Source organism: Gorilla gorilla, chromosome 1 (assembly GCF_029281585.2).
Source record: "Gorilla gorilla gorilla isolate KB3781 chromosome 1, NHGRI_mGorGor1-v2.1_pri, whole genome shotgun sequence".
In the NCBI taxonomy this organism is placed as follows: domain Eukaryota; kingdom Metazoa; phylum Chordata; class Mammalia; order Primates; family Hominidae; genus Gorilla; species Gorilla gorilla.
The window spans coordinates 142,186,102-142,213,881 of record NC_073224.2 but is presented as its reverse complement, the minus strand read 5'-3'; the positions used below and the strand labels follow the sequence as shown (position 1 = coordinate 142,213,881).

The 27,780-nt window shown below is 32.2% G+C and overlaps 1 protein-coding gene across 3 annotated transcripts in view; it reads right to left on the bottom strand.

Moving 5' to 3' along the window:
• The window catches only part of DPYD (dihydropyrimidine dehydrogenase), an 841,965-nt gene that overhangs the window by 626,477 nt on the left and 187,708 nt on the right, over positions 1-27,780 (bottom strand). The window contains exons 5-6 of one of the 3 annotated variants that reach the window (XR_008674821.2): positions 13,907-14,068; positions 13,219-13,320 (exon numbers count right to left, since the gene is read on the bottom strand). Coding sequence is in view for 1 of the 3 variants with exons in the window: in XM_031002041.3 (XP_030857901.3) it covers positions 13,907-14,068 (162 nt within the window). In the remaining 2 variants the exon portion in view is untranslated. Of the gene's footprint in view, positions 1-13,218; positions 13,321-13,906; positions 14,069-27,780 lie in introns of those variants that run through there. The other 2 variants (XM_031002041.3, XM_055373871.2) reach the window with 2 other exon arrangements.

Sequence of the window (27,780 nt, the reverse complement as noted above, 5' to 3'; positions counted from 1 at the left end):
GTTTATAAGCTATCCAGTTTATGGTATTTTGTTGTAGCAAACTGAGCAGACAAAGCATTCTAATAGTATAGTGGTATCCCGTTGTTGTTTCATGTTGCATTTCCCTGATGATACATATGAGGCATCTATTCAGATGCTTATTTTCCATCTGTATATCTTTCTTGGTGTGATATCTGCTAAGGTCTTTGTATCATTTTTTAAATGGGTTGTTTTCATATTGTTGGGTTGTAAGAGACTTTTGGACATTTTGTATAACAGTTCTTTATCAAGTATGTCTTTTGCAAATATTTTCTCCCAGCCTGTGGCTTGTCTTTTCATTTTCTTTCAAGACAGTTTCCTGTAGAGTAGAAGTTTTAATTTTGTTTCTGTGTTTGTTTTGAGATGAGAGTCTCACTATGCTCCCCAGGCTGGTCTCAAACTCCTGCATTCAAGCAAACCTCCCTCAGCCTTCTGAGTAGCCAGGACTACAGGTACATGCCACCACACCCAGCTCAGAATTTTTTATATTTGATGAAGTCTATCTTATCAATAATTTATTTTATAAATCTTGCCTTTGATTTTGTACCTAAAAAGTCATTGTCTAACCCAAGGTCATCTACATTTTCTCCCATGTTATCTTCAAAGAGTTCTGTAGTTTTGCATTTTACATTGAGGTTTATGATCCATCTTTAATTAATTTTTAATGGGTGTAAGGTTTCTAGATTCACTTTTTTACATATGGAAGTAGGGTGGTATAAATATCATTCGTTGAAAGGACTATCCCTTCTCCATTATATTGCCTTTGCTCTTTTGTCAAAGATAAGTTGGCTATATTTACGTGTCTCTATTTCTGGGCTCTCTATTCTGTTCCAGTGATCTATTGTCTATTATTTTAACAATATCACACTGTCTTGATTACTGCAGCTTTACAGTAAGTCTTAAAATCAGGTAGTCTGAGTCCTCCAACTTTGTTGTTCTATATTATGTTGGTTAATCTTTTGCCTCTCTATATAAACTTTAGAATCAGTTTGTCAATATCTATAAAATAGTTTCCTGAGATTTTGATTTGGGATTGTACTGAATCTATAGATCTAATTGGGAAGAACTGACATCTTGAAAATACTCAGTCTTCTATTTGGAAACCCGGAATATGTCTCCATTTATTTAGCTTTTTTTATTTATTTCATCACAGTTTCATAGTTTTTCTCATATACATCTTATACCTATTTCATTAGATTTATATCTAAGTATTTCGTTTTTAAGGATGCAAATGTAAATGGTATACTTTTAATTTCAAATTCTAATCATTTATTGCTATCGTAAAGGAAAGTGGCTGACTTCTGTTTATTAATCTTATATCCTTTTTTGCCAAAATTGTGTATTAGTTCCAGGAGTTTTTCTGTTGATTCTTTGGAATTTTCTACATAGACAATTCTGTCACCTCCTGACAAAGACAGTTTTATTTCTTCCTTCTCTGTATATATTTCCTTTCCTTTTCTTGTCTTATAACATTGCATTTGTATTCTTTTTAAGGTGTTCCCTTCCCTACAAATATTGTATCACTTGGACTATTTTAAAATTATTTTAATAGGCACTCAACAAGATTTTGATGAATTTCAAAATTCCTGGACTCCAGTGATATGCTTAAACAAAGTAGTAAAAGTCACCAAGGAAAACAGTTCTACCTTAGTGATAATGAAGAAGAATTATCTACAAGTGAATATCCTTTTTTAAATTTTACTTAATTTTTTTTACTTTGTAAGTACATGGTATATATTTTTTTAATTTTACTTTTTAAATTTTTTAATATTGTGGGTACATAGTACATTCTTGAGGAACATTTTTAATATTAATTTTCTTGTGTATTCATCCTGTGATTTCTCATCTTTCATTCATCTAGAAAGCGCATGTATTTCACCACTCCAAATTGACTTTACCAGCATTTTCTCCATAATTTTCACATTACTTTGAAGAAAGGGAGAGATTATACTGATATTTAAAATGGAAAGATTGCAAGGCAGAGAGGAGCCACAGGATTTTCCCCCAAGTCTCCTCACCTTCTGGAGACAGAAATAGTATAATTTTCTAATCATTATATAGTGTTCTATAAATGAAAAAAGACAAAGCATTGTAAATAAAAGTATATTTACCAATTCAAATTTGAGGGTAACTCTTGCCTGTTTTAACCCTTCTTGCTTTCTAAAAGAGTATATAATGAAAATAAACATAAATGTTTGATAGCTGTAATTATTCCTCAATTACTCTGTTTGTTCTAATTAACCAAACAATAGCAAATATATACCATAGGGAAGTCATGAGAAGTAAAATACTCTTGGAAATTTTAGAACATCTCTACTAGTTGAAGGATGAATTGCAACAGTATGATTGTATTCTGCGTACCTCACAAGAGGATTATACTCTTGCAAGTGTTTACCTTGATTTCATTATCAAATAAAAATAATTTCTGGTAATTTCTAAAGGAATGTTATTTCATCAGTGTAGGTCTAAGATAAATCTTAATAAAAATAATACATCAGTTTTTCTTTTGCTCGTTTCAGTTTCTTGAGTTACTTAATTAGTGGGATGAACGTCTCATTACCTTTTGAATGCCTGAATGAAGAAATTGCTATCTGTGCATCCAAAAGTAAGTTTCCTGAAATTACATACCTTCTAGGAGATGATTCTATGTAATTTTCTTTGTTGTTTGTTTCCTTTTGTAAAACAAGTCAAAGGAAATACTGAGTACATACTAATCACTGCATTCATTCTTTGAAAAGAAATGTACTTGGGCTTCTTGACAAATAGTTTTCTTCACAACAATTAGACCAGGAACACCAAAAGTGAGAACTGTGTTTCAAATGTATTAAAAATGATAAAAACTTCATGTAATGTCAAATTTTTATTTATCAAAATTATTACTGTATTAGTAATTCTCAAAGATTTTTTCCATAATTTTCATATTATTAAAATAGACATTGAGAGATACAACTGGCAGGTTAAAAATACTGTGTTAGCTGAAATCAGAATATTCTTTCATTCAATTTCCTTTTCAATTTGGTAGGTATTGTTTATGTACCTCCTATGTCCTAGACACCAGTATGAAAAAAAAAACATAGACTCTCCAGTAACTAGCTCCCTGGATAATAGAGCACTCACATGTCCTAAATATTTTTAATAAACTATATTACTATGCAGCCTGTCTGGTACAGGGTTAATTTTCACAAATGGTGCTCTCAGAGTATCTGAGAAGGTAAACCCACCTGGAAGAGAAATTGACACCTAAGCCAAACCTTAAAAACAACAATAAAAAAACATATATATGTTATATTAGACAGTACTTCACCTTTTTAAATACCAACACTGAAAATTAAAAGAGTAATGATTACTTCAGCAATTTATTGTGAAGATTAGAGTCAATGGTGATAACTTTTTGTGATGAATGCCTTTTCCTTACAAGGCACTCTCTGGGGAACTTAATATTTATATCTCCAATCCTAAAAATCTTCGACTTTAGTTATGATTGTTCATTTTCTATACAAAGGAACTGACTCATAAGATTATAGTCTGTGTTATTATGACTATACAAAGGTTATATTGGATATTTGATAAACCAATTGAATAGAGTGGTTAAAACTGACCAAATATAGATGAAAACGTTAAGTGTTTATAGTTTGGTTATAAGAAACTTATCCAAAATCATATGCTCAGGACACTTACATTAGCCCACAGATAGGCAAAATAATCTACCACAAAGCCTGTTATAAGATAAAGTACTGAATATTTCATGTAATTTATCACATACAGTACTGAAAGTTAAAAATAAAGTAGGTGAATGAGTATTTGAAGTAAGTTTTCTACTAAATGTGTATCACTTTTACACCATTTTAAAGTCAAAAAATCCTAAGTTGAATCACTGTAAGTCAGGGACTATAAGTCACTGTTTTTTAGTACATGGTCAGTTTTGATAAATGTTCTGCAAGTGCATGAAAATGATGCATTCGTTCTATGTTAGGCTCAGAAAAGTATAAATTTCTTAAATCAATCTAATAAATTTTATGCAAATAAACCTTACAAATTTTGAGTAAAGTTATGTTGTCATGTGTATAAATGTTTATGAATATTACATCTTTTAAGAGTTTTTTATTATTATTTTTATCTTCCAAAACACGTCCTTGTCAATATTATAAAACTTTTTTTAACATCTTTATTTTTAAAACTCAAAATAAGTTATAATTACCCTGGGATCAATATTTAATTATATTCACAACCATATTTTTACACATTGTTTCTTTTATCTTTCTTTCCACATTTGTTTCCTTCCTTCTAAAGAATAACTCTTAGTAGATGCAGATGAGAAATCTAAGGTCAGAGTAATTGTCATTTGGTTTTCCAGTAATTTGTTTTCCCTTTATCTTGAAGTTCTGATTCTCATTATCCTTAGTATTGCACAATATTACCACAACCCTGTGTCTAGGTGAAGACATTTCATCTTTCCTTTCTTCTGGAAAATTTTCCACCATAACTTCTTTAAGGTTCCTCCTGTGCCAATCTCTCTCTCTCTACTTTAGGAGCTCCCCTTACATGTGTATTGGAGTCTTAGAAGCTTCTGAACTTCTCTATTAAACTTTTCATTTATTCGTTCTCTTTATTGTGCTCTGGTTGAATACTCAGATCATATTTTTACTTTTTCTTTCTTTAGTTGTGCAATTTATGCCTCTATCCAGCCCAAAACTGACCTTTTCTATTGAGATTGTCATTATAGTGTAAATTTACAGTCAACTATTTTTTATATTAAACTCACTGTTGATTTTTTTATTTTATCTCATTTTAGGATATTATTTTATACATATTAATTTTAAAGGCCTGATTATAATATTATTTGTGTTTCATTAGGATAAAGTCAGGTACCATCAAGTAAGTCTTTAAATTATCACTAATAGATTATCTTTCCTAACATAGTTTCTACCTTTTTGTTTCTCATTTACGTTGAGTGAATTTTATTCTCTTTCAGGGCACTCCCCCTATGGCTTTGTATCAGGTGTGTGTGGCCTTCAATCAACAATACTCCTATCCCTCTCTCCCACTGCAGAACCAAGTTTCTTAAAGTCCAGGGCTCCAGTCCAAGGTGATTAGAGGTATCACAGAACCAAATCACTGTACCATAGACACATGCCCATAATACCTGCTGTACAGCTTTCTCTGCTTCTTTCTGCAGCTTTCTATAAGCCTCAGCTCTGTACAGCAGTTGCACTTATTTTTTTATTAAACTTTCTATGAGGTGGAGCTGAGTCCAGTCCTCTATCATGCAAGATGTTTTTGGCACTTAAGTTTATCTTAGACCACTCTCTAGCAGAAGTTAGCAGAGAATAACCTAGTCCCCATGTTTTTATACCATTTCTCGCCCAAAAGGTATTTATATTTCTTTTTCAGTTCACCTCTTAATTTTTTTTCTACTTTCATTAAATTTTATTTATCATCATTATTTGAAGATAAATGGGTGGCTTAAATGTTAACTTACAGCATCATGCCTTTTACAAGTGACTCATGTTGATACAATAATATTGCTTTATACTACTCTATATTATTAGTCATCAAATATTTTTATGAAAGTATATACATTTTTAAGTTGTTGAAGCTTAAACCAACGAATCCTTTAAAACTGTAAATTGCCCACGAAATTGTATAAATTTACCTTTATTTTTAAAAACTAATGTAGAAAAAAGTAACCGCAAATAATTTTAACCATGCGATTTTGGTAAATTTCAAAGTTATTGCCCCAAATCACGGTAGCTTATTTTTAAGTTCTAGATATTAAGATACAGTTTTAAAACAAACTAAAATATTGTAATAAAAATCATCTAGCAATTCATCTGGCCCCACAGTTCTATTATAAATCATTGTGCCAGTAAGGAATATTTTAATAGATTTCTAAAGATTTTTGGAGAAGAATGTCAGATATTTAGTGAATTCTATCAAGACATTATTCTTTTCTATTAATCACTGCATTAAGAGTAAAAGGAGAGACAAAAATCAAATCTTCAAAGATGTTACTTGTATTTGCATTCCAGACAGACACATTTTACCAGGGTAAAAAATATTTATTTTATTAGTGCTTAATGCGTATTTTTCATCTATATCTTACTTCTCTCAGAAATAATTCACCTTTGTGTTTGAGGGTTGGGTATTGGTTAAAGACATTCACAAATAATTGAATAGTACTATTTTAAAAAGAAGTAGTATAGAGAAATCTCATTTAAAGTGATAAAACTTTGGGATAATAGGGCAAGTGTGATATATCATTAATCTAACAAATATAGTTTAATCTATATCCTATTTATAAATGACCTGCAAAAAGTTATTAGCTATATATATTAGTAATTTTTCATTATCATGATAATTTATCTCAGTTATAGATTACAAAATGAACTGATAGATTTTATTGATCAGTTTGTCAAACTATCATAAATGTGCTAGGTTTATTCCTAAGTTTATTTGTATAGCAGCTTTCACAAAATCATACTTAGGCATTCCAAAATAAAATAAAACTGCAGATAAACACTTAACGCTTCAAGGCTCCTCGTCACATAGACCCCCCCTTTTTATTTATTTATTTTTTTTGAGATGGAGTCTCGCTCTGTCGCCAGGCTGGTGTGTAGTGGCACGATCTCGGCTCATTGCAACCTCTGCCTCCGGGTTCAAGTGATTCTCCTGCCTCAGGCTCTTGAGTAGCTGGGACTACAGGTGCACACCACCACAGCTGGCTAATTTTTTTTATTTTTAGTAGAGACGGGGTTTTACCATGTTGGCCAAGATGGTCTTGATTTGACCTTGTGATCCGCCTGCCTCGGCCTCCCAAAGTGCTAGGATTAAAGGCATGACCCACCACGCCTGGCCCGTATAGACCCCTTCTAAGGCTTTGTATTTAAATTTTTCAGTAGTGCTGTAATGTAATTTCTAAAGAAGGAACCCAACATTTTGTTATCTGAAGCCCCATAAAACTTAAGATTCACTCCCGGCTACAGAAGTTAAAAAAGAAAAGACAGTCCCCAGAGTGTGATATTCCACATGTACCCTAAAACTTAAAGTATAATAAAAAAAAAAAAAAAACAAGCCATATGTGTTGGTCTTACCCAACCTATTTCAATGTAGTAGCTTCATATCTAACAGAAAAACAAGGACTTGTGAGGTATGGTGACTAAGTATATTTGGCTAGCCTAGAAGATGCAACAGATACTGCTGTGGCCTTACAGCCAGAAAACCAGGGTTTACATTGAGCGCCTCTGTCTTTGACTAGTAACATTACCTGGGGCAAGTAAGAGTTTGTGAAATAATGAAAATTAAACCACTAGCTTTGTATTCCAGATTTGCCTCTCACTAGATGTGAGGTTGTGGAAGTTAATTAATTTCCTGGAGTTTCCTGCTACTCATATGTAAAATGGAAATAATAACATTACTTGGAGAGTTATTCTGAGGATTAATCAAGCTCTAAATAAAGTACTCAACATTGTGCAGGACACTGGGAGTTTATTTAACATTTGCTGTGATTTTGTAATCACTTTGATTCTTAGTTTCCTTATGTCCAAAATGGAAAAAAAATTACCTGGTTTGCACGCCCTCAAGTGTTGTTTATCAGCATTTTTGAGTGAGATATTACAAAAATGCACTGAAGCACTATGCAAGTACAATATAACTGCATTTTCTCCTTGCCTGATACTTTTCTTTGCACTAAGGTCTACTCACCTCCAAAACCATGTGACAAAAATTAATGAAGATTGGACAATAAGTCCAAGGATGCCAATGTAAACCTATATGTCTTATTACATTTACTACATTATTTCAATTGTTGGCTTTATTTCCTGAGAAACTACAATGTTTCCTAGGACTTGTAGTAAAGAAGCAGTCTACAACAACACATAGTGCTGATCAATGCCCAATCAATGTTAGTTTGATTAACTGAATCCTTACCTAGTGGGCTCTTATTATACTGGGTATTCACATAAGCCAGTTTGCCTGGGGTGGTGTTAGTTTACTCCTGCTGTACTGGACTGATTATTAATAATGTCCTGATCATTATCTAACCTATCTCGGTCATTTGATCATCTTACTTATAAAGCAATCAACATAATACACAGCTAGAGTATTTCCAACCTCACTTTTCAGTTTATGGACAAATACTCATCTTTTTGATGACTGTTTTTAATATGGGGCTTGTACTTAATATTTCTGTCTCCACTGTTCTATTTGATAGACGAAATTTATCACAGAAATACATTATTTCAGAGCACACCTGCAATACTCTATTGTTCATTAGAATACATATGTCTATATTCTCCTAAAACAGAGTTGTAGAATACAAAAGTTTAAGAATTTCAGTGACTGCTATATCCAAGGTGAAGATATGGTAGAAGTAATATTTGCTCTATTAAAACAATCATATACTAATTTGAGTGAACAAGTTCCTTCTCCATTCCCAATTCTTCAAAACTGTTTATTATCGTTTTTAAGCAAAACATAAATGTTGATGTAATTTAAATAATTGTTAAATGTTCTGTAATGTAGTCTCATAACACTTGACATTTTTAATTGTATTAGTGTATATTTACCAGACTAATTTATCTCAAACTGTGTCTACCCTTGATAAAATATAGAAATAAATGTTTACAGTCCCTTGGAATATATAGTATATTCTTTCTTTAACCCTTAAGAAATATCCCATCTTCATGTTATTAAGGCATAAGAATAGTTAACAAAATTCTGAAAATGGTAAATCAAGAATAAAACACCCCATCATATATAAAAATATAAAACTGTAGCAATTAATACATTTTGTGTCAGTGAATGGATGCATAAATAGACCAATGTAAAAAAAATAGAGCTCCAAACCCCGCCAAAAAAAACAAAAGCAGACAAATTCATACATATGATCTTACTGTATAAAATTAGAGTTATTACAAATCAGTGTGGAAACAACAAACTACACAATAAATGGAATTGAGTTAACTGGCTTTCTGTAGAGAATCCAGGGTGGGTGTGTTGTACCACTAGATCCCTCCATCACCACACATACCACACAATGTACAAAGAATAAACGTTTTTAAAAAAGATGAGGAAAATGAATGCTCAATAAACAGATGAGAAAGTTTCTAAACTTCAACATTCATTTGAGAATTCCACATTATTTGTACAATTATTTCTTAGGAAACATAAAACATAGACCAGATTCATCAATTAATCAGAGTGCTTGACTTGGGAAGGGAATATTATGGCCTTTAGCATTTTATCTATAATATATGTTCAATCTAAAGCAAATAAAACAAAATACATTTTATCAATTACATGAAAAAATTCAATTTTTTATTTTTTATTTTTAATTATTATTAATACATATTAGTGGCAAATGTGTATGGTGTACATATGATATTTTGATAGATGCATACAATGTGTAATGATCAAGTCAGGGTAACTTGAGATATCCAGCACTTTAAGCATCTGTCATTTATTTGTGTTAATGAAAAATCCAATTCAATTCCAGATAGTTAATGGGTATGAAAATACACTTACGTGGAATAAGATCTACTGTTCAGTAGCACAATAGTGTAACTGTAGTTAATTATTTATTGTATATTTCAAAGTATTTATTGCATTACTGCAAATAGTATATGCTGATACGACAAGGATTGAGTAAAGTCAAATGAGAGGTGATAGTTTAGAAACCTGCTGAGAGACAAAAAGTAAAATAAAAAAAAAATTTTAAAACATAAAAAAGGAAAATCTACAGATACCTCTTTTCTGAATGAGTCACCTGATTTCATCTACAATTGCTTGTCAGTTCCATTCTCTTTTTTGGCTTAAAACCACAGAAATTTCTTACATTTTTAAATATTTCAATAGTTTTTGGGGAACAGGTGACTTTTTGTTACACTGATAAGTTCTTTAGTAGCGATTTCTGAGACTTTGGTGCACCCATCACCCAAATAGTGTACACTGTACCCAATGGGTTGTCTCATCCCTCATCCTCCCACCCACCATTTCTCTTCCCCCTAAGTCCACAAAGTCTATTGTATCATTCTTATGCTTTTGTGTCCTCACAAGTTAGCTCCCACTTATGAGTGAGAACATATGATGTTTGGCTTCCATTCCTGAGTTACTTCATTTAGAAAAATGGTCTCCAACTCCATCTACGTTGCAGCGAATGCCATTATTTTGTTCCTTTTTATGGCTGAGTAGTATTCCATGGTGTGGGTGTGTATGTGTGTGTGTGTGTGTGTATCACATTTTCATTATCCAACCATTGACTGATGTGTATTTGGGCTGGTTTCACATTTTTGCAATTGTGAATTGTGTTGCTATAAACACGTGTGATCAAGTATCTTTTTCATATAATGACTTCTTTTCCTCTCGGTAGATACGCAGTAGTAGGATTGCTGGATCCAATGTTAGATCAACTTTTAGTGCTTTAAGAAATTTCCACACTGTTTTCCATAGTGGTTGTACTAGTTTACATTCCCACCAGCAGTGTGAAAGTATTCCCTTTTCAACACATCCATGCCAACATCTATTATTTTTTGATTTTTAAATTATGATCGTTCTTGCAGGAGTAAGGTGGTATTGCATTCTGGTTTTAATTTGCATTTCCCTGATGACTGGTGATGATGAGTATTTTTTCACATTTTTGGTGGCCATTTGTATATCTTATTTTGAGAATTGTCTATTTGTGTCCTTAGCCTACTTTTTGATGGGACATTTTTTTTCTTGCTGATTTGTTTGAGTTTCTTGTAGATTCTGGGTATTAGTACAATAAAACTATAAAATCTAAATATAAGGAAAGTGCTAAGAGGTATATACCATAAAATGGTATATTTCATAGATATAAGAAAAACCTTATAAAATGTTTTTGTGAAATAAATTTTATATTTAGATGTCAATATCATAATCCAGTATATTCCTGAAAATTCAGAATTGAGGTGGTAATTTTAAGTATAAATTTTCCAGCTCTCATTCATTTGGACACACAAATCCTGGAAGACTGGGATTTTTTAATTTTAATATTTCTAAATTGCCTCCATAACTTTTTAATCAGTAGAAGAGAACTGATTTGACATGCAGCTAATTTTCTATGTAAAATCGTTTTTTTCAAACTTTAGGCAATGGGTAGAAAGATGCATTCTCATTTCCTTCTGCTTTTCCAACAATTCATTAATTAAATTTCAGAGGCAATGAGAGTCTAGGTGGTCTATTAAATGTAAATAATATCTAATTCTTTCAAAATTCCAATAAATACACAAATATTTTCAAAATAAAATTTTCAAGGGTTATATTTGTGCAGAGAAATTCAAAAACCATCATGTGACTGATAAAATCTATACCAAACCATTATTTCCCAGTTATTTTATTGAAACAATGTCATGATAGGATTAAAATATTACTAGGGAAAAAAAGTGCCTCGTAGAGTGAGTCACAATCACCCCGGTAGCCTGTTTACTACATGAACACAGCAGTGTGTGAAGGAAGGTCGCTTTTTCACACTGCATATGTGGAAACAGCAAAAGGTTGAATAGGAATGACAACACAAGACCCACCCCCAACCCTGCCAAAAAAAAAAAAAAAAAAAAGCAGCTGGCCTCCTGATTCTACGTAAGGCTATGCATCATGTGATTTATTCCTTTTCCACTACGGTCCCTCCAAATCACATGCTCATGTTAAACTGGAGAAGAATAAGGTATGTACCTAACCAATAATGGCAGACTACTGAGTTGGTATTTTAAAAATCACTTATAAGTCACAGGAAAAACAATTTTGAAAAATACCATACTATTGTAATCTGCTTTCCTAACCTTTGCTTAATTTGGTTGAAAAAATAGATTTGTATTTCTTTAAAGGTCAAAAAATAATCATTGTTTTATCAAACAATCAAAACATAAAATTATTTGCATCATATTGCACTTCAACTTAAATACTCATGTCAATAGTAGTTTGAAAGAATAACATTTCGCACTTTTTTCCATGAATATCAGTGAAAAAGGAGTTACTCGTTTTGTTGTTTTTTTAACTTCCTAATAACTTTGACAGTTGGGTAAATTTAAGTAAACCACACACTGACCTACGGAATACAGGACTTTCTAAAATCAGGCACCCTAATCAGCCAACCCAAAAAAAAGGACAAAAAGCTTTTCTCAGTAGCTCCCACTAGGACATTTTTAATTTATAATTTGATATTGAAATTACAGTTATACAAACTATAATTGGAATGAAATAAGCAGATACATTCCTATTCTAAATTCCTTGATTCACTTAAAATGCATCTACTGCAGTCCTAATCTATGCATAACTCTTCATTAGGTGATACTTATGGCAAGACCTAAGTGTGACCACTCTCAAATTTTAGTGAGTTTCTAATAAATTCTGTTCTGAAGGCACATATCTCTGTCTTAAATAGACTCTGCTCTGGGAATGAGTGGTAGAACCAAGTAAGAGTTCCCAGAGGGACAGTGTTCCCAGAGAAAAGAATTAAAACCATGTGAGAGTTTCCAGAGGAATAATGTATTTTCCTCTCTCTCTCTTTCTCTCTCTCTCTCTCTCTCACACACACACACACACACAAACACACACACCTCTCATGACCAGATCAATTACTAACTAATGATATCATTTTAATTTATTTTGTTTTAAAATGCTGTGTTAGTTGATACACATAGTATGTGACCTTTCACTTACTGCATCTGTGAAACTTGCCCTGGTATAATGAAGAGGCAATGGGTCCCCAAAGAAAGGTGAGGAGGAATTCAAGTGAATCTTCTCCATCAACTAAGGATTTTCACAGGTAGTAAAGATCATACTTTGTAGTGGTCAGGTAAGCCTAACGCAATTTTGAATTTGGTAAGAAAAGAAATTAAATCCCAGAATTTATTGCAACAATCCACAACCTCGAATTGTTTCTATTTTCTTATTCCCAGGAGCTCTTCTTTAGAATTAACCTGTCAGAAAGCAGGAAGGGAATAACCCTGATTTATTACTAAGAGCAAAGTGAGACTTAAGCTTGAGGAATATTATGGGAAGGATCCCAAAATGAAAGAACACATTGTGTTCACGTTGACAAAACCAGATCAGTAAGTCATTAACTAAAAATCTAGGTTGACGGGCACTTAATTTGACCTTCTAGCCAACTAGTCTCCAAAGATTATAAAATCTTACTATACTCTTCATATAAGCTGATCATTTAAATGATACATGGGAATTAACCTGCTTGTTGACTCCAAATAGGAGACGTCAGAGAGCCCAAGAGTGTCTGGAGAATCAAAGTCTTTACAAATGATTCATTAAAGAGAAAGCCAGGATCAAAGTCTATGGGATAAACAGAAAAAAAAGTGCTTTCATTTTATTTCATTATACATTTTTTACCCAAATAAAAGACCTGCTTCCAATCTATAAGTTCACAAAATCTAATGACATTATTAATGTGGTTAAATAACATTACTTAGTTTCAGGGTTTTTGAAAATTCTCTAACCTTTATTACTCAAAGAATACAATGAAATATGCTGTATTTCAAGCTTTAAAGATTAAGGAGAGTTTCAGGGAAAATATTCTGTTACAGAAGATAGTCTTTTCATAAGAGGGTCTCCTTGCCATACTTCCACATAAAGTTAATGAATAAGTTCTATTTTCGGATCATCTAATTTATATAATTTCAGTCAAAGTATTTTAATAACCTGCTGGGATTGCAACTAATTTGACATATGGTTTTATACACTTCCTTTTTGTAGCAAAGCTGCTGAATAAAAATAAAGTTTGTTGTACAAAACATACTTGAGCTGTGTGTCACACTAAAAATGTTGGGTATCAACAGAGCACCAAGGATTAAAGTTATTTTAAGATATTTTTGTGCATGGTGATGGTAGTGGGGGGATGTCATGTGTATATCATACATACCTCAGTAGCAAATTGCTGCAATCCACCAATATTAATGGGTCCCTCTTCAGTGGCATATAAATTGCATCCACCTACGCAAAGATCAGAGGTTGGACATACCATTCCACAAGTCAGACCAAGTGGGTTGTCAGAAAATATCATCTTAGCAGCTCCATAATAGTTCTGCAAAATTAATACAAAATAAAATTTTACTACTTAAAAATATACTTTAAACAGCCAAATTATGACAAACATTATTTCTTCTACTAGGTAATCAGATTGAAGATAATGATGTGTACAAGATGCATAGGTTTCAATACTACTATCAGGAACCATCAATTAAAACTTAGCAGAGTATTTGACACATAGGAATATTCAATGCACAGTATGTTGATAAATGAATAACTAATCAATTTTGGAAAATTGAAGTTTAAAATATAATAAATGTTCTGTAAATGGTTTTCATTTACAAGTCATCTAACTATATCTTGTCAAAAATTATTCATTTCACTTTCTAACAAATGAAAATTAGATGGCATTGTTTGAAAAAACTCAAAACCTAAACTTTAAAACAACAAAAAATGGTTGTACTCAGGTTATCCTCCATTTAACTAAATTAAAAGCAGCCAGAGCTTTCATTATTTTTGGAACATATGATTTCCTGAAAAAAGAATGAATAATAAGCTGAATATTTGGGAGAATGATTTCCTCTAATCAAAAGGAAGAACTGCATCTGACCAGTAATCCTGAAAACAATCAAGTACATCAAAAACAAGAAAAGCCTGGCAAATTTTAACAGACAAGAGAAGCCTAAGGACACATGACAAATAAATGTATTGTGGTGATTTTTATGATATCCTGGAACAGAAAAAAATGTAAAAATTAAGAAAATCTGAATAAACTAGGGACTTTAGCTAATAATCATATATCAATATTATTTCATTAACTGCAACAAATGTACCATACTAATGTAGGGTGTTAATAATAGGGGTAATTATGAGTGCATATGGAAACTCTCTGTACTACTGTCACAATTTTTCCATAAATCTAAAACTGCTCTAAAATACATTTTAAGAATAGAGCTGATAGAATGCACTTAACAATATAAACATATTGCATTTATTTTTCCTTTGGCTTTTATTTGTAATAATTTTGAAGGTCTTTGAAAGCACAGACGTTGCTTCCATGAAAATTCCTGGTGATTACAGAATACTGATGATAACAAAAAGGAACAATGACATTTACTATTCATTGACTCTTTAATATATCCCCAGCACTTTAAAAGACTTTTATTTACTCTTAGCACCAATTATTTTATTTACTGTTATCATCTCTCACTATATAGGATGTCCATTGCTCGATCAAAAATTCCTAGATGCAAGAAGAGACAGGACCAAACGCCTGATAATAATAAGAAAACAATAAATAAAATAAGCAAACTCCTAGGTAATCAAGAAATTTAAGTCAGAAAAAAAGACTTTTAAAAATAACCTTGACGAAAATTCAGGAAAAGAAAAGACAAAAAAAGAAACAATTAATAATAGCACCAGAATACTGGAATCTGTTTAAAAATAATCAAAATGATATTTTAGAAGTAAATGAACATTTTTTTTAAATGCTACGGGTAATATATTTATTTATTTATTTTATTTTATTTTTTTTATTATACTTTAAGTTTTAGGGTACATGTGCACATTGTGCAGGTTAGTTACATATGTATACATGTGCCATTCTGGTGCGCTGCACCCACTAACTCGTCATCTAGCATTAGGTATATCTCCCAATGCTATCCCTCCCCCCTCCCCCCACCCCACAACAGTCCCCAGAGTGTGATATTCCCATTCCTGTGTCCATGTGATCTCATTGTTCAATTCCCACCTATGAGTGAGAATATGCAGTGTTTGGTTTTTTGTTCTTCTGATAGTTTACTGAGAATGATGGTTTCCAATTTCATCCATGTCCCTACAAAGGACATGAACTCATCATTTTTTATGGCTGCATAGTATTCCATGGTGTATATGTGCCACATTTTCTTAATCCAGTCTATCATTGTTGGACATTTGGGTTGGTTCCAAGTCTTTGCTATTGTGAATAATGCCACAATAAACATACGTGTGCATGTGTCTTTATAGCAGCATGATTTATAGTCCTTTGGGTATATACCCAGTAATGGGATGGCTGGGTCAAATGGTATTTCTAGTTCTAGATCCCTGAGGAATCGCCACACTGACTTCCACAATGGTTGAACTGAACTAAGCCAAAAGAACAAAGCTGGAGGCATCACACTACCTGACTTCAAACTATACTACAAGGCTACAGTAACCAAAACAGCATGGTACTGGTACCAAAACAGAGATATAGATCAATGGAACAGAACAGAACTCTCAGAAATAACGCCGCATACCTACAACTATCTGATCTTTGACAAACCTGAGAAAAACAAGCAATGGGGAAAGGATTCCCTATTTAATAAATGGTGCTGGGAAAACTGGCTAGCCATATGTAGAAAGCTGAAACTGGATCCCTTCCTTACACCTTATACAAAAATCAATTCAAGATGGATTAAAGATTTAAACGTTAGACCTAAAACCATAAAAACCCTAGAAGAAAACCTAGGCATTACCATTCAGGACATAGGCATGGGCAAGGACTTCATGTCCAAAACACCAAAAGCAATGGCAACAAAAGACAAAATTGACAAATGGGATCTAATTAAACTAAAGAGCTTCTGCACAGCAAAAGAAACTACCATCAGAGTGAACAGGCAACCTACAACATGGGAGAAAATTTTCGCAACCTACTCATCTGACAAAGGGCTAATATCCAGAATCTACAATGAACTCAAACAAATTTACAAGAAAAAAACAAACAACCCCATCAAAAAGTGGGCGAAGGACATGAACAGACACTTCTCAAAAGAAGACATTTATGCAGCCAAAAAACACAAGAAAAAATGCTCATCATCACTGGCCATCAGAGAAATGCAAATCAAAACCACTATGAGATATCATCTCACACCAGTTAGAATGGCAATCATTAAAAAGTCAGCAAACAACAGGTGCTGGAGAGGATGTGGAGAAATAGGAACACTTTTGCACTGTTGGTGGGACTGTAAACTAGTAAATGAACATTTTAAAATAAAAGCTAATGCACGGCTTTCACAGCATTCGTGGTGGTTTAACAGTATTTGTCTTGTTCAGTGTCCCTTCAGCAATGAAAGTTATGTCTCCCATGTAAGAATGGTTCTTCTACATATATTTTCTGAATATATAGTAAGAATGTGGTATGAAATTAAACTCACAAGCAATAAAACTGAAATATAAAGGGTAAATAATTAGCAAAGGATCATAAAGCAGATAAGTGGCAGAGGCAGGATTCATACTAAAGCATACTGTCCATGGCTCAATAGATTACAGAATCTAGTTACAGTGATCTTATTCAGCTATGGTCCATATGTTGATGTAAACACACACACACACACATGCATACAAACACACACAAAAGTTCTTTTCAGTATAAGCTGGAGGACATATAGCTAGTCCATTAGATTCATTACACTTTATATTAAGTAGTTTTTATTACATAGTTCTTTTAGTTGTGGTCTTTCCATCAGTTCAATGAAAAGCTTAATAAGTTAAAAGTCTATTTCTTTTAATCAAGAGATTAGGATCTGTTTATTCCCCCAAATTGGATCAGCTTTACCACTGTGTTTGTCGGAGTCTTCGGTAGTATCTCTAAAAGAGGTTAATAATAAATCATTAAGCTGTCAAAGTATAATATCCAAAAGTCAACACAGAAATATCTTACACACAGAGAAGAAAAATGTGTGAAATATTATATTTACCTCATTAATAAATACAGAATAAAGATAGTAAAATCTGAGTCAAGGGCATTTGAGGCTGCCATGGCTTAATTGGTGAATTGTATAAAACATATAATAACAATTTATGCTAATTTCTGACAAATACTTCTAGAACATACAAGAAGGATTTATCTCAGGAATGCAAGGTTGGTTTATATCAAAATATACCATATCGGTAGAATAAAAGACAAAAAATCACACAATCATATTAAAAGATGCAGAAAAGGCACTTGACAAATTCAACATCCCTCATGACAAAAGCTATCAACGAACTGCAAATAGAAAGAAACTTCAACACCTTAATAAAAGGCCTCTACAAAAACCCACAGTTAACATCTCACTTTATGGTGAAAACTGAATGCCTTCCTCCAATATCAAGAAAAGAATGTTCACTGCATTAGTCAAGGAATCAAATGTTCTCCAGAGACACAGAACGAATAGGTTGTATGTGGGGTGTGTGTGTGTGTGTGTGTGTGTGTGTGTGTGTGTGTGTATACATATATGTGTGTGTGTGTATGTGTGTGTGTGTGTGTGTGTGTATGAGATTTATTATAGGAAACTGGTACACAATTAGGAACCTGCAAATTTCCAAGATTTGCAATTTGAGTCTGCCAGCTGGAGACACAGAAGAGCCAATGTTTTAGTTCAAGTCTCAGTTGGAAGGCCTGAGAACCAGTTAAGTTTTAGTTTTAGTTCTAGTCCAAGAGTAGGGGAGAAAGCCAATGTTTCATTTCAAAGGTAGTCAGACAGGAAGAATTATGTGTTTTTCAGGGTAGAGCTAGCATTTTGTTTTATTCAGTCCTTTAACTGATTAGATGAGGCTCACCTACACTTGGGAGGGCTATCTGCTTTACTAACCTTACTGATTTAAATGCCAATCTAATTCAAAAACACTCTCACAGAAACATCCAAGATAAAATTTAACCAAATACTTGGGCACACAAAGGTTCAATCAATCGGACACATAAAATCAGCCATCACACTAACTTTTACAACTTCTATTCACCATAGCACTTGAAATTTTTGCTAGATAATTAGGCATAAAAGGAAGGAGGAAGTGACAGAGTGAGGAGGGATAGAGATAGAGAAGAAGAGAGAGAGAGGGAGAGAGGGAGGGAGGAAAGGAAAGAGAGAGAGAGACAGAAAGAGAGAAAGTTATCCAGATTGGAAAGGGAAAAATTATTTCTATTTCCATGTAAAATGATCTTGTATATACAAACCCTAACTAATCCACTAAAATACTATGAGAAGTAATAAAAGTACAGCAAACTTACGGGATACAAGATTAAAATGCAAATTAATTGTATTTCAATATGTTAGTAATGAACAAACGAAAAATAAAATCAAGACAGTAATTCCATTTACAACAGCAACAAACAAAATAAATTATTTAGAACTATATGTATTAAAAACTGTAAAAAGTTCAAATTTATACTCTAAAAACTATAGAAAATTGTTGAAAGGAACTAAATAATACCTAAATAAATGAAAATACATCCCATGATCATGGACCAAAAGACTAATTACTTGGATGGTGATACTATCCAAATTTATCTAAAATTTCAATATAATCTCTACTAAAATCCCAGCTGATTTTGCAAAAATTGACAAGCTGATCCTAAAATTCACAGGAAAATCCAAAGGATCCAGAATAGCTAAAATGAAAAATAAGAATGAAGCTAGAGGACTAACACTTCCTGATTTCAAAAATTACTGCAAAGCTAACATAACCAAGATAGGATGGTACTGACATGAGGATAAGCATGTAGATCAATGTGATATAAATATGAGTCCAGATAAAGCCTTCACATTTATGTTCAATTAATTTTTGAAAAGGTTTCAAAGGCAATTCAATTGGAAAGAATATTCATTTCAATGAATGGTGCTGGAATATCTGAATATTCACATGCAAAAGAATGAAGTTTGACCCTATCTCACACCAAACAAAAAAATGAACTAAAAGTAAATCATAGATCTGGGGGTCTGAGAGGGAATGGACAATAACTGCTAATAAGTATGGAGGTTTTTTTTAGGGGTGATAAAATTGTTCTCAAATTGACTGTGGTGATGGTTGAAACTACAAATGTACTAGACATCAGTGAATTGTCAACTTCACTTACATGAACAAATATATGGGAAGTGAATATATCTCATAAAAGCTGTTATGTTTTAAAGCACGCATTTAAAGGAGTGGGAATTATATACTCAATTTAATAAAGGAATAATTGCATAAAATAGCTAGATTATACACAAAACTAGGCAATGACCTGTAGAGCAATAAAACATAACTTTTGGAGTCACTTTTCTTCTGAATAGAAATTGCATCTCTACTTGACACAAAGCTACTAGTTAACATGTACATTCATAGGTTGAATTTTTAAGAACAAATACAGAAGTGAGCCAATGGTTCTTTCTCCTAGAAAACTAAATAGTACTTAGTTGTTCCCTTGTATTTAAACAATACCTTAGTATGATAATAAAAAGACACAGTCATCTCCTTGACCTTACTTTCTGGTTTTGGATAATCTTACTTAATAATAATGAAAATGAGCAATTACTAACTCAGAATTAATCAGTCTATTCCTAAGCAAACATACTTAGTTCCTTCCCACTGATCTCCTCACTTAGTAAAAGCAACTGAGCAGGTCATCATTGTTAGAAATAATCTCAAAGTCACTGTCAGTATTCTTCCCTCCTCTTACATGACATCACAGAAACACTTGATGTGATTCATTAAGAAATATTTGTTGACTGACTCCATGACTCAAAATTCCCATTGTATAATTAGAAGTGTCCTTGTAATATAAAAACAGTATCATGCAAAAAAATGTGATCTGCAATTGGTAGACCACTTTTAAGGATACTTGAGGTAAGGAAGCACAGAAAAAAAAACATAATCCAATTAAACACTTAAGTATCTTTCCACAAGAATATTGATTGTTTCACGGGCCCCAAATTAGCTTCAAGATTGCACATAAAATGATATCACAAGAAGAAAAAGAGACACGTTTGAAAAATTGCAACAAATAAAATATTTAAAGTTATACTTATGGCTCATGATTTTTCTATAGCTGTCAAACTACGAGTGCCTGATCTACTACTGCCATGAAATTGTCTAATAATTCTTAACACTCTCATGACTCTAAGTATAACCCTTTCACCAAAATAAAATTTGTAGGAGGTTAAAAATTGTTTTAAGTCAGTAAGGATTTATTGAATGTCTTCTAAATATAAAGCATTATGTGTATGTTTATTTTTTTGAAAAAAACAAGTATATGCTTCCTGATATCAAGATGCTTTAGCATCAGAGTAAGAAGTCATTTCAGGTTAAGGTGTCCAGAAACAGCATTAAATGGGTAACAGTCAAAATGATTCCGGCTGTGACTTGTCTAAGATAAGAGAGAATCATAGCCACATCATTCTTGATTGATATGAGTAAATATTCAAGAAAGTTCACAATAGGGTTTGGTGTAATGACTTGGCAATTTGGCTGAGGTAATTCACTCACTTGGGAAAGATTATTAGAAGATATATTTGAAAAATATGCATGAACCAAATTATGGAGGATTCTGACTGGCAAGCTGAGGGATTACTATTTAATTAAAGCTTTTTAATAGAAGGGTTCCAGTATTATGAAACTAACTAAGAAAAATATTGAATAGATGATGTGGAAATTCTCAGAAAGGAAGGGGAAAGGTAGGGAGCCTGAGAGAGGTTACACAATGATGCCTAGAAAGAGGAAAGCATAGGCATGTTTCACAGAATAAAGAAGCATGATTTTGAAAATGGGTTGAACCAATATTAAGCAATGATTCAGAAGTCACCTTTGCAATCTATCTATTACAAATAACTTTGAAGAAATGGTAGATAACTCCATTGTTTAGGGATCTTAGTACTCAGAGCCAAAGACACTCAGAAACCTATTAGGAGGGGAACACCTCCTCAATTCTTCCCACAGAGAATGTCAAGATCAGTATCAATTTTTTCTCTCATAGCAAGTGGGAAGATTTCTTGAGTCCTCCTTCTATATAAGAGGCTTGATTTCTATTCTGTGAGCTCTTCATTCTTTTTAAAAGTAAAGGCTAGAAAATTTAAATTTAGAAGGGTACTTTATAGACACCCCGGCAGTCTCCTTCTAGAAAATACACACTACTTCAACTGGTTCATGTTATTCAATCAGTCACAAACATTTCAGTGTTCCATCATGTGAGGAAAAAATGTACAGGGCTATGTCAGGAGGGATACAAAATACATATCTGATTTTTTTGTGCATAGAGATATTTTATGTACAAAACATTAGGACTTTCAATCCTTCTTCTAACAAAAATCTAAAGACAAAAATAATATTTGAAATGTTTGCTGTTTTCAAATCAACACATTAGGCATTGAATGTTCTTTGGCCCACTAATTTACCCACAATTTGCAGGTGTTGAATTTTCTATTAGTCCTTGGGGTATTTAAAGCATGTCTATAGGCACGACGTGCCATTTAGGTGAGTTAATTTTAAAATAATTTAATTTCTATACTTTGCTTTTTATTTAAAATTACAGCATGAAACTGCATTAGTGTCATTCCTCCACAATTTAATGATTTCCAAAGTCATTATCAAGAAATGGAAAACTCACAAGCCGCTACCCTGTCATATGGTATAACTAATTTAACAAATAGTCCTATCATATTCAAGTCTTCATATCACTACAAGATTATCAATACAGCTGGTGGATTTATTTTAAAGTGTTCTTCCTTCTTCCAATGACAGTTTTCACAGATGGAAGCACCCTTCCAAGATAAACTCCAATCTGCTGCATTTAAAAAAAATACTTGGGCTAAACTTCAAGAAGTTTGCATGTGTGAGAAGGGTGAATTAACATTACTTTTATTTCTGGCTCAAGCTGTAATGGTGAATGTACTGATGTACATTAATTGAATAGAAAATGTCTCTAGCACCACACACAGAAAGTACATGCACACAGAACACTCTTTTTGTCAAGATGTCACCATCCCTCAATAAACAACCTGTGGGTCCTCAGATATTTGGCAAAGAAGAATGTAGATATATTGTGAACAGAACACATGAAAATTCCTGCCCTCATCGTACTCATACTCTCATAGAAAAAAAAATGGAGATAGAAGAATAGGTTTGACTAGTTTTATTCTGAAAAATTCTCTTTTCATATCTTAGATATACCACATTTTAGATCAGCTTTATACAATATGATTCATTTTTAGAACTATATATTTGGTTCAGTGAGCCTCGTTTAAGCCTATACATGTAAGGAAATTAATAATCATTCTTGTAGAAGATAAAGTTTTTATTGATCCTGAGACATTTAACTGGAACAAAAACACAGGCACATACAAGCACGTGCACACACACACACATGTACACGAGCTTTGAAGTCATCAACTGAATTTGAATTCTGCTTATACTATGCACAAGCAATATGACTGGGGAAATGTCATATCTCTCAGCCTCGGTTTCATCACTTGAGACATGAAGATCAAAATTCCTTCTTCGTCAGGCATATTTATATTATGCATTTTTTAACTTTGCATGGATAAGATGCCTATTCCATTATGTACTATACAATAGATTCAGTGAACTTAGGTTCCCACTCTACCCCTTTAGGCTTTTTGTCCCTAAAAAGATTTTGTTAAATGTTAATACTGTGAGTTTAAGATTTTAATATTTACTAAATAAATATTAAATAAATATTCCATGTTAGGAAGTAGAATAAGAAATACAGAAAGAAAGAAGCAAAATGTATGTACAGAAAATCACCAATCTACCAAACCATAAAAAATCAATGACAGGGGGCATATAAATGGTGGTATAATTTTTTATATAGAACCTATATAAATTTTAAGTCACTTCTATTACTCCTATTTTCTGCATCCTATCCTCCCTGCTCTATTTAATGAACTTGAGAACTTACAATCTTCCCCATGAGTTCGTCAAAATAACTTAGTCTATGTGTGCACATGTATTCAATTCATTATTCATCAAATATGTGAGAGTGCTTTTGGTAAGCACTAGATATGAATGAAGAATCAATATTGTTGCCTCTATATTGTTCTAGCTGAATGAAATAAAACTTTCATCTGTATCAAAACCCATTCTTTTCAGCTAACATTTCTTTTAGAGACCTTTATCAATACTTCAGCTTTTTTCCAATTGGAAGCATAATGCCAGAAAGCACTTTGTACAACAGCCTTTTGATGATTGTGTTTGTTAATATATATTTGCGGTAGTCTTATATTTTTATGACGTGTCTTATTTTTTCTTTTATTAAGGTCAGAGATCATGTCTAATCAACCCCTTTTGGCTGTAAGCATATAGGCAACTACATATATAATACTAGAAACTGAACTACTGATTACTACTTATCGTCTTCTTTTTAGACAGAGTCTGGCTCTGTCACCCAGGCTGGAGTGCAGTGGCGATATCTTGGCTCGCTGCAACCTCCACCTCCCAGGTTTAAGCAATTCTGCTGCCTCAGCCTCACAAGTAGCTGGGACTATAGGCATGCACCATCACGCCCGGCTAATTTTTGTATTTTTTTAGTAGAGACGGGATTTTTCCATGTTGGCCAGGCTGGTCTTGAACTCCTGACTACAAGTAATCCAGCCGCCTCGGCCTCCCAAATTGAGGGGATTACACACGTTAGTCTCTGCGCCTGGCCTACTTATCTTTTAATATTGAAAATGAAAATCTCTATAAAAGGCAAAAATAAGAAAGTGCTTTATAGTTTTTGAATTATCAATTAAAATTAAATAACATGAATATATGTTCTAAAATTATAAAAGCCCCACTTTATCCAGGGAAAATAACTATAAATGCAATAAATTTTATAAGAAATTTAGAGGCTTAAGTTTTTCATTTCCAGTAAGTTATTAAATTTGAAGAGAGAAAGAAAAAGATGAAATACTATTTTATTTAGTGCGTAGTAGAGTTTGTATAATTTGCTTCAAAGAGATAGGATACTTTTCTACATCGAAACACTAATACAAATACAAAAACAAAGATGTCAAAGCTAGTCATCATTAGAGTTGAAAAAAAAGCATTGGGCATTGAAAGAATTCTACAATTTCATTTATGAATATTACACAGCTTGCAAGCAAATGAGAATCTTTAAGTTTGAGAAATTATTGAAAGGTGAAGATTATTAATCAAAGAATCTCATATTAATGTGAAATATATATATATTCAAACATATATAACTTACATATAAAATGCTGAAAACTTTTTCTTTAATGATTATTTATGCCATGCCAAAAGACACATGATTATTTATGCCATTAAATCTTGACTGTAGTATCACACCATTTGTTCTATACAAAAAAGTCAGACTATTTTGTGAGAGTTTGCTCTTTATTGACAAGAATATGAGCAATTCCTTAATTGACAGACTGCTGTGATGCGTAGTACAGTGTGTTATTATATTCTACAGTGGAGATAAAAAGGTTTTTCAAAAAAGCCTCCATTCTAAGTACATAATTTAAACCCATTAATAGCTTCAAAATATAATTAGTATCGATTCTAATAATGTACTTTAAAAATTTTAATTTTTCAAAGTAGTTTTCAAAAAAACTAAACTCAAGTTTCTTTAACATGAAGTCTATTACATTATACTTTTTACTCAACATTCAAGACGTTAATAGCACTTATAAAATTTGGTCATGATAGCAAATGTTTCAGCCTTTTATATTTTAATAATATTTCATAATCTGCATACTTTGTTAATATCGATAGTATAGTGTAATACAAAGGCACACTGAACAAGAAATCTACAAAATTCAATTATACTATCAAGCAGCTGTGTCATTAGCTTTGCTGGGTTTCAAATTTCTTTTCTATACAATGAGATGTCTAGTTCAATTACATTTTCTTTTGGTCTATATTCTGTTACATTGACTTTTACTTATTAATATTAAAAAATACCCAAACTAGTATCCTATGTGTTTCCTATACAGATTTTCCTTGTCTTAATATTGTGAAAGAAAATAGTTGTGATTCCAATTTAATTCATATATATTTATTTAGTTTTTATATCATTAGTGTTTTTTAAAAATAATTTAAATTTTATCAAATATTTACAAAAGCATATGTTTAAATTTGTCTATACTGCACACAACCACAAACAATATGATGTTACTTGTTTCATATAAAATTGGCTTAAGATGTATAATAAAAATCCTTTCTTATTTATACTAACATGACTCTTGGACTTATAGTTGTTTACATTTTATAACTTATAATTGACTAACATTTGCTTTGAGCTACAGGCTTTTCAAATCTGAACTTCCTCTATTAAAGCAAAAGTGAATAAAATCAGTGACCATTACACATTGTATCAGCTGTGATTAAAAGTAAAAATGAGCCGGGAGCTGTAATCCCAGCACTTTGGGAGGCTGAGGCAGGTGGATCATGAGGTCAGGAGATGGAGACCATCCTAGCTAACACGGTGAAACCTTGTCTCTACTAAAATACAAAAAATTAGCCGGGCATGGTGGCACACGCCTGTAGTCTCAGCTACTCGGGAGGCTGAGGCAGGAGAATGGCTTGAACCTGGGAGGAGGAGGTTTCAGTGAGCCGAGATTGTGCCACTGCACTCCAGTCTGGTGACAGAGCAAGACTCCATCTCAAAAAAAAAAAAAAAAAAAAAAGTAAAAATGTAACCTTGTGAAGTTATATATATATCAAAACAGAAGCAAGATACATCTTATATAAGCATTAATGACTCAATAGATAATGTTATATCCATCTATCCTTTTCACACCATACATTCATTAAGATGTGATATTTTAACAATAATACCCCAGTCCTTTGTCTTTAACTCTAGTAAATTTAGTATTCCACAATTTGCCAGATTCAAGACTAGGAAGCTATTTATTAAAATTAAAGTCTGAATTCTGGAAAATTTAGTTAATAGTTACATTAACTACAGTAACATTAGTAATAAATGAATAAGTCAAGGTGGGCATACATTTACATTAATAATTAGAAATTAATATTTTATTATAGTCTGAACATGGTGCTCAATATTTATTCTGTAGAACTCTTTCAGTTTACAAAGCTAGTTTTACACACAGAAAAAAGCTAGGATACTTTGAAAATAACTGTAATGTCAAGGAGATGCTTTTAGTTAATAACAAAATATACTACACAGCATAGAAATTAAAACAGCTTGGTCCTGTTACATATAGATAGGTAGGACAAAGAAGATTTGAAAATAGATCTAAATAAATATGGAATCAAATAGGCAATAAAGGTGGCATTAGTATACTAATTATTCAAAAAACATATTTGGAACTATTTTAGCAATTTGTGGGGAAAATCTTGGTATTTCTCTCACTCCTTGTACCACAATGAAAACTTAGAATAGGGTATGTCATGTGCTATTGTGAAACCTCTCAGCTTTACTTTATTTAATTTTACTACTGGATTTTAACATATTGTTTTTATTATAAAACGTATGTTCATTATAAGAAGCAAAGTCATTTAGAGATTTATAAGGAAAATGTTAGAAACCTAACTTCACCCTACACTAATCTCAATCAAATGAAGAAACTAAAGTTAAATTACATCCTCCCCTTTTTTGTTTATATAAAGATTAAATATTTTTCTAAAAGTAGTGTCATACTATTCACATTACTATGCAATTGTCCTCTTTCACTTACTACAAATATCCTTTTAGACCAATAAATATAAAATGCAATTTTAAGAATTGCTTCTTAACCTTCCATAATATAAATATAGCCTAATAGATTGAGCTGATACTAAAGTATTCACCCGTTTTTATTACTTCAAACAATGCTATAATTGCTTTAAATAATATACTTGTATATGTGTCCCTTTACATTGTAATTACTTTATTTCTCTAGGTAGAACAAATTAATAAAGCATGCTGGTGAAACAGTACATATATTTTTAATTCTCAAATATATACCCATCATATCAAAGTTCTTTCCTTCCTGCTGAGTAACATAGGGGTTTACTTTTCAACTTCAACAATTTGATGAGAGAAAACTG